This window comes from Urocitellus parryii, chromosome 3 (assembly GCF_045843805.1).
Source record: "Urocitellus parryii isolate mUroPar1 chromosome 3, mUroPar1.hap1, whole genome shotgun sequence".
NCBI lineage: Eukaryota > Metazoa > Chordata > Mammalia > Rodentia > Sciuridae > Urocitellus > Urocitellus parryii.
This window is the reverse complement of record NC_135533.1, coordinates 206,014,914-206,023,727: the sequence shown is the minus strand read 5'-3', so window position 1 is coordinate 206,023,727 and position 8,814 is coordinate 206,014,914. Positions and strand designations below refer to the sequence as shown.

Here is an 8,814-nt window from a genome sequence, read left to right as displayed (position 1 = left end):
CATGATAAAGAAGAAGTAAGGCAGCAGATGTAATTGAATTTGCTAGCTATCTATCTGACCTTGAGTTGGGAAGATTATCTTGGATTATCCAGGCAGGCCTACTATTATAAGGACCCTTGAAGTAGAAGGCGGTAAATAAGGGTCAGCAGGAGAGTGAGGTAACATGAGAAAGAATCAAGCCACTATGGACTCTTTTTTTTTTTTTTTTAAAGAGAGAGTGAGAGAGGAGAGAGAGAGAGAGAATTTTTAATATTTATTTTTTAGTTCTCGGTGGACACAACATCTTTGTTGGTACGTGGTGCTGAGGATTGAACCTGGGCCGCACACATGCCAGGCGAGCGCGCTACCGCTTGAGCCACATCCCCAGCCCCACTATGGACTCTTAAGTTGGAATGGAGCAGGCCACCTGTAGAAGAGGAGGAAGACAAGGAAACAGATTCTCTCCTAGATCCTCCAAAAAGAAACACAGCTAGCTGGCACCAGGGGTCTAGCTAACCCAAAGCAATTTTAGACTTCTAAACTGCAGAACTGTTACATAATAGATGTGTTGTTTTAAACCCACTGTTTGTGGTAATGTGTTCAGTAGCAATAAAAATCGAATACAGAAACTTTAGAAAAAAAAAAAAAAAGACTCATTTAGTTAGTCTCCCCGGGAAAGGGTTTATGCATTTGATGGCTTATTTAAGTAAAAGCACAAAGTAACTAACTACAGGTCAGAGTGTCCCTCTGGTGAATGTTAAGGTGTTGAAGGACAAAGAGTTTCCACACTGAGCCTTGGGGACAGCAATGCATGGTGGGCTCCTAGAGTTTACTCCTTAGGTGTCTTTTCCTCAGTACCAGAGAGTGACCCAACATAGGGCTTGTTGGGTGCAGGGCAGCCTGAACTATGTTATCTGCAGGGCAGGCTGAACAAATGTTAGCTGTAGGATAGCCCTCGCACTCAAACCCCCTTCTGTCTGGTCCTTTATCACCTGTTTGCGTCAAGGCTGAACACTCAACTCCCGCTCAAGGTGGAACACTTAACTCCCCTGTGCCAACCAGGGCCAGATCCAGAGACCCCATTAGATTTGGGCTATAAAAACTCCCTCCTTCGCCCCCCCCCTCCCTTTTCTCCTCTTTTCCACTGCTGCAATAAAGATCTCCTGGTTGCTCTGAGTGTTGTGGTCACTTTCCTTTCAGGGCTACCTTCAGCACTCAGCCTGGTCCTCCAGAGGGGGAATAAGTTCAATCTTGTGAATGGGGGTTTTCCTGGTGACCACGTTTAAGCAGGCTGTTTGTACACAGAGTTGCTTTTCTTTCTTCTTGATTCTTTGTAGAATATTGCTGCCATATAGCTTAGAGCTCCATTTTCTCCATGCATTGATTACCTGTATTCTCCTTTTGATGTGTTTTTATTTTCTCAGCTGAAAATGGCTAGGCTGAGAAAAGGTGGAAGAAGGCCTTGGCCATTTGCCTCATTCCAAGAAATGACATCAGGCTCTCCATCCACTTCCAGGGGGTCAGGACTGCCCTGGGCACCCCTGCTTCTCTGCGATCATAGGTTGTTTCCCTGGGACACTGAGTCCAGAATTTCTTGAGCAGATCTGTGACCCCATTTTCAGAGGAAGATTCAAGAAGAGCCCGTTGAGGACAGATGTCCACTCTTGAGAGCCAGGAGCAAGTTCTGCTTATTTAAGCAGAGTATATAAATATATGAATAATTTATAATTATTTCCTGTCCAGGCCATTTCCAAGCTCGGGGTGGGGGCCGCCCAGGTTAGGAAGAGCTGAGCTGGAATCTGTCATTTAGGCTCCACCCAGCCAAGTAGGGGATCGCCTCCCGGGTCCCTCAGGCCTCAGGGTGCAGCCCCTGCCTCCCTCCCTAGTCAGTCGGGCTGCAGCTCCAGGCTGCGCAGACTGTCCAATGAAGAGCGCTGGTCTTGGGAGGTGGACGCTCCAGACCCCCTGGATCTCGCTCTCTGGAGCTGCCATATTTGGTCCGCGCAGCCGCCGGGACAGGCTCCGCACGGCTCGGCCCTGATCGCTCAGTGGTCTCCACCGACTGCAGTAGCCCACGGAGGACACCGGGACACACCGGAGGCGGAGAGATGGTGAGTGTGTCCTGCCGGGCGTGCACGGTCAGGGCGGCGGGACCCGCCCCCAGCGGCTCGCCCTCTGATCTGCCGCAGAGTCTGCGGCAGGCGCCGCCCGGCCTGGTCCCTCGGGCTGTGGGCCAGCGGGGGGACGTCCTGACCCGGCCCCGCGAGGCGGCGTGTCCCCACGGCCCCGAGTGCCCCGCGCTGTGCGGCGACGGCCGGAGGGCCACGGGGGTCTGAGCGAGAGGAGCGGGGTGTGGGGGGTCGCTCCCCACTCCCCAAGTGGGGCCGGGTCTTCCTGGGCATCTTCCAGGTTCCAGGGCAGCATGGTCTCAATTCCGCGAACTGGCCCCTGAAGCGAACACTTCTCAGGGGGCAGTAAACCCGGCCTCTCGGTATCCCCCACATTGCAGGGCCGCGGAAGCGGGGTCGGGTGCACGGGTCGGCCTTGGAGTGGAAGGGGAAGGGGACATGTGGCTATTACTGCACTCAGACTCCCTTCCTCCTTCCTCTCCCCTCGGATTGAACCCAGGGGCGCGTAACCACTGGACCACATCCCCAGCCTTTTCTAATGTTTTATTTAGAGACAGAGTGTTGCTGAATTGCTGAGGCTGGCTTTGAACTCTGGATCCTCCTGCCTCAGCCTCCCGAGCTGCTGGGATGACAGGCGTGCACACCACCACGGGCTCTCAGACTGTTCCTTGACATTGTTTTAAAAACCGAAATGCTTTTTAAGGAAGGGTGTGACTTTATTTGAAAGGAGTATTGCATTGGTGAAATCCCACTCTAAGGTCTGGAAGCACATCAAGGGTTAGGCAGAAAGAGGATTTTCTTTCTAGGGAGGAGCAAAAAGAATAGAAATTAGGTGGGCAGGAGGGGAGGACGGAGGGTGGCAACTTCAGCTCCTAGGCCAGAGAGCATCACCCCTTAGGTCTGCCTGTTTTTGTTTTTGTTTTGTCTTGTTTGGGGGTACCCAGAATTGAACTCAGGGGCACTCGACGACTGAGCCACATCCCCAACCCTGTTTTGTATTTTATTTAGAGACAGGGTCTCACTGAGTTGCTTAGCACCTCGCTTTTGCTGAGGCTGGCTTTGAACTCAGGATCCTTCTGTCTCAGCCTCTTGGGCTGCTGGGATGACAGGCGTGCATCACCGCGCCTGGGTCTTTTTGAAAGGTGACAATAGAGGAAGGTTGGTGTACTGGATGAGGCTTCCTGAGGGTGGGTCAAGGATCACACACCTGGAGGAAAGAGAGAAAGACAATGGAAGTTTACTTAATAAGTGTTTTGTTTCTGCGGATCAGATCAATCATTTTTAAGACAAAAAGTGGGAATTTGGAAAGTGTCTGTCTGCCCTTGTCTGTGGTTAAGGGTGGGGGGCACCCTCTAAGTGTAATGGGAAGAGTGTTAGTGTGAACTAGGCTGCTGGTCCAAAATAGAAGTTGTTGGGGTCCAAGTCAAAAACCTTTGTTTACCAGAATTATATTGCTTGTGTAGAAGCAACCTCTTCAGCCTTTTGCTTCTGCACACACAGACTTGGTCTGGTCAGAATTTAATATGTCATTTGAGAAGGTCTGTGAGAAGAAGTCTGAGAAAAAGACACTGGGTATGTGACACCGTATGGGGATGTGTAGTATAATAAAATTTAGTCTTTGTCCAAAGTGTCAGGCAGAGAGATTGTAAAACCCTGGAAATTTTCTGAGCAATTTGTGTCTTTGGTTGTTTATCATAAGAAACTTCCAGACAGTGTCTCAGTTTATGCAAATGAGGTGATTCCGGGTACCAGTTTATTCACACGCATGCGCACCACAAACACAGCGGACCGGACCGCAAACGCGTACTTTGTCCTGTTATCTGCGGTGGAGATAATGGTGTCAGAATTAATTTGTGGGACACCCAGTTGGTGTTGCAGAATTGTTTGGTGATCCGTAAACACCACACCTGGTGTCAGAAGAACTGTCAGCAAAAGACACGCAGGTCTGAACTCTCAGCGGGAGGGAGCCACGCGGGGCTGCCTGAGCACAGCAAGAGCCGGCCGGGGGCTTCCTGGAGGGGCTTCCCTTTTGTTTCCTGCATGGAGTGTTGTTTCTGTAAAATACCAGAATGACTTCAGTATTGAAGTCATCATGTAAAATGACTTAAGCATTTCAGAATTTCACTTCATGATTCGAATGGAAGGTGGTGATTTTCCGGGTTGGAACCTGAATGGGTCTGAAGAAGCAAGAAGTCTTGGAATAAATTATGTGTTTATATGAAGTTCAAATAAGATCATAAAGGCCCATTGAATCAGCATGCAAGGGAATAAATAGGCCATGATCGCTCCGGATATGTCTCCCTGATCTCAGCAAGCCGTGCACTAGAGACAACTGTAGGATGGATTTTTTTTTTTTTTTTTTAGTTGGACACAATGTCTTTATTTTATTTATTTATTTATTTTTTAATGTGGTGTTGAGAATTGAACCCAGTGCCTCTCGCATGCTAGGCGAGCGTGCTACCACTTGAGCCACATCCCCAACTCCAAGGATGGATTTTTGGATCGTTCCTTATAGCTTTACCATCTCTTATCATTAGGCGGAGTTTTGCTTGGTTTGCCTCTTTTGTTTATGAATGAGTTAATCTTGCCACTAGCATACTACTACTTTATGCATGTGGTGTGGGGGGGGTAGCTTTGCCTTCATGGTTTGCACACAGGGTTGGTAAGGTGGCCATTCAACCAGTTCACTCAGTTATTCCTCTGCTCTTCTGTGGGCCTTGGGTTGTTTCAGATTTATCTATTTATTTATTTTTGACTTTGATAATAATGTTATTTTTATTTTGCCCCCAAATACTAATGCATCATCAGTTATTTTTTGCAGAATGGGATAAAAACTGTTGATTTGTAGACTGGATAAGTTCGAATTTAGTTGGAGATTGTGTTAGTACATGAATTTATCATTTGACCTTTCATGGATTTGTGTGCTCTGCCAATGCTTGGAATGCTTATGTGGATACATCACGTATGATTGTATTTTGCTTCCTGCTCATTAACTTTGGCATTGAATTACTTGTAAATGGCCTTCTCTGCCTCCTCCCCCAGTATAATGGCATTGCGATTTTATTTTCCAATCCAGTTGTTTATAGTTGATCTATAGCCAATTGGTGAGTTTTCTATATTAATCTACTATCATACAAACTTGCTGTAAGCCCTTTTTAATTCCAGGAAATACTCTTCTTTTCTTTCCTTTTTTTTTCCCCTCTAATTCTTTGGGGTTTTCTATATTTACAAAGTTTGTTAATTTTCATTTTAGATGAAATACTTAAATTTTGTTGAGACTTCCCATGGACACATGTTAGTTAAAAGGACACATTAGTGATTTGAGGATGGGACATGGCTCAGCGGCAGAACACTAGCCCAACATGAGCTTGGTCCGGGTCAGATCCCAGTCATTTTGCGCTCGAGTGTGTGTGTGTGTGTGTGTGTGTGTGTGTGTGAGAGAGAGAGAGAGAGAGAGAAATTTCATCTCTAATTCCTCTCAGATTTTATTTTGTTTTGTTTTGGTACCAGGGATGGTTGAATCCTGGGGTGCTTAACCACTGTGTCACATCCCAAGCCTTTTAAAAATTTTATTTAGACACAGGGTCTCACTGAGTTGCTTAGGGCCTCAGTAAGTTGCTGAGGCTGGCCTTGATCTTGTGATTTTTCCTGTCTCAGTCTTCCAAGCCTCTGACATTACAGGCGTGTGCCACTTCACCTGGCCCCCAAGTTCTCCATCTATATCTCTGTCATCAAGTTCTACTTGAAATCTATTGTGATGCAAGGACATAACCTATATGATTGGTTAAGGTGTGTTTTGTAGTACAAAACATGGTCTTTATTGGTGAATATTCCTCAGGATCTTGAGAAGATGTGAACTCTGTAGTTGTTGAATGAAGTATGCTGCAATCTCAAATGTCTCCACTTGATGGATGATGCTGTTGATTTCAACTGTGTCATTACTAAACTTTTTATTTTTATTTTATTTATTTATTTTTGGTACCAGGGATTGAATACAGAACTGCTTTACCACTGAGCTACATCCCCAGCCCTTTTAAATTTTTTGAGACAAGGTCTCTCTAAATTGCTGTAATCCTCCTGCCTCAGTCTCCCAAGTTGCTGGGATTACAGACGTGTACCTTCATGCCTGGCTACATTTTTGCTTTCTTGATCTGTCAACTATTGTTGGAGGTGTTTTGAAGTCTACAGATGTAATTTTGGATCTGTGATCTTCCTTTCAGTTCTCTCTTTTTGCCCATGTGGTTTGTTGCTGTGTTTAGGAGAATACCTTGTAAGGAATTTATGTGTTCTTGAAGAACCAACTGCTTTATTTAATTAATCCCTTATTATTTCCCTTGAGGTTCAGCTAAATCTACTTGTGTTTTTGTCTTATTTTAATTCACATTTTATTGACATATAAAAGTAAATATATTTGTCATACAAAAATGCTTTTTGGAAATACATATAAATTGCATGGTGAATATATACACTATCTCATACTTATCATCTTTTTGTCATGAGATCACATAAAATCGAATTCCTTAGTGACTTCCTGGAGTGCAATGATACAATAAATTTGATAGACCCAGCCTGATTTTCTCTTAAAATTGGGAACCATCTCTCCACAAAGCCATGAAAAGATAATTTCGGCTTTAAATTTAAATGCTATAAATTACTGCAAATTCTGAACCTGCTTGCAATGCCTGCCCGTGCCTTGAACTCACCCATGCCTGGCTTTCTGACCAGATAGCAGCCCTCTCTGAAACTTTAGTGACGCCTCATCAATCCTGGCCTTCCCTGGCCAGACAACGACCCTCTCTGAGGCTCTAATGACCTTCATAAATTCTTTTTTAAAAATCATTTATTTATTTATTTATTTTAGTTCTCGGGGGACACAACATCTCTGTTTGTATGTGGTGCTGAGGATCGAACCCTGGCCTCACGCATGCCAGGCGAGTGCGCTACCGCTTGAGCCACATCCCCAGCCCCATGCCTTCATAAATTCTGATGTTGAGGCCAGCAAAAATGTAAACTACCATTTGTGTTATGCTCGTCAGAGTTTTATTATCTGTAAACCCCCCCACCCCCCATGGTTTAGATATGAAGGGCCCCCCAAACAAACCTCACATGTGAGACAATTCAAGAAAGTTTAGAGGTGAAATGATCGGTTTATGAGAGCCTTAACCTGATCAGTGCGCTGCCCCCCTGGGTGGATGAGCTGGTGGTGATCTAGGCAGACAGGGTGTGCTGGAGGAGGAGGTGACAAAGGGGGCATGCCTTTAGTGCACACAGTGTCCCTGGCGAGCAGAGCTCGCTCTGCTTCCTTTTTGCCATGTCCTGAGCTGCTTACCTCTGCCACACCTTGTAGCATGATGTCTGCTCACTCAGGCACAGAGCAGTGGAGCTGGCCATCTCAGACAGACCTCGGAAGCCATGAACCCCAAATAAACTTTTCCTCCTCTTGAAATCATTTTTGTCAGGTCTTTTGGTCATGGAGGCGAAAAAGTTGACTAAACACCATCCTTTCATTTGTTTTACTATCCTTTGATATTCTCCAATAAACACTATAATGTTTTTCTGTTGGTATCCTGAATCGTCCTTCATGAGTCCTGTTCAGAATTTAATTCCAGTTGATCTATAATAAACCATATATACAAATTACCAAATGTTCTTTTAGTGCAGTCACAAAAAAATGCATTGAATTTGTAACAACAGACGATAAGTATGAACTACAGACCATCTCTAGATTGATCATCCACAGTGTGCTAAGGGGAAGATGAGGTAGGCTGCTTTTGATGAACATATTATTACATTTCAAACATTCAGAGGGACAACTGGAGTTAAACAGGTTATATATTTTTGGCATCAACTGGTTTGGAACACCAAGACCTTCTTTGCAATTAGGATGGTGAGGTCCATCCCAATAGTATTTCCCAAAAAACAGCAAGGGTCAAAGTTTGTTCTTAAGTATCTCCAGGAATAGGCAGTCTCAGGACGGTTGCTGTTAAGTCTCATGCACACTAAATAGCAGTACTGTGTTGTGAGAGGGGCTGACCTCTACAAAGAGCAATTGGAGTGACCCAGTAGCACAACAGGTGTTCTGTTCTGCTGCTGCTTTACCTGCTAGTTCCAGTGCGACATCGTAATTGCTGTGTGAGAGGATCTGGGGGTGATGGAAGTGCCCGAGTGTGACAATCGAGTGGTGGCATATTGAGAGAACATAATATCATGTGAAATTCTTATGAAATGAGTCTAGATCTCTAGTGCCATGAGTCTTACCCTTTCTCCTGGAAATATATGTGGGATGTTTTAGGAGTCAGTGACATTTGAGGATGTGGATATCACTTTCACCCTGGAGGAATGGGCTTTACTGGATCCCTCCCAGGAAAAAACTCTACAGAGATATGAGGAAGGAAAACTACAGGAACCTGACCTCGACAGGTAAGCGTGACATTCCCACTCGTAGCCAGTCAGATAACAATTGTTACCGGCTTGTCAATACTGTTCCATGGTCACATTATACCATGAATCTAGCAAGAATCTATTCTTTTTTTTCTACAATATTGTAATTAGTCATAATGGCTTGTTTTGGTCTATATTTTAGAAAAATAATGGGAAACTCAAGCCACTGATAATTGTCACAAAAATTCCGGGAGAAATATAAGGTAATTTGCACTCACAAGAGAAAGCAAGGTACATCATGAATCTTAGAGTAACATAAAATTTT

At 45.0% G+C, this 8,814-nt stretch overlaps 1 protein-coding gene across 1 annotated transcript in view; it reads left to right on the top strand.

The window, feature by feature from the left end:
* Window positions 1-1,985: 1,985 nt before the first annotated feature.
* Window positions 1,986-8,814, top strand: part of LOC113183519 (zinc finger protein 20-like) — a 45,272-nt gene continuing 38,443 nt past the window's right edge. Inside the window, exon 1 of the mRNA XM_077796350.1 lies at window positions 1,986-2,090. Coding sequence (XP_077652476.1) covers window positions 2,088-2,090 — 3 coding nt within the window. The 5' untranslated portion in view covers window positions 1,986-2,087. The remainder of the gene's footprint in view (window positions 2,091-8,814) is intronic.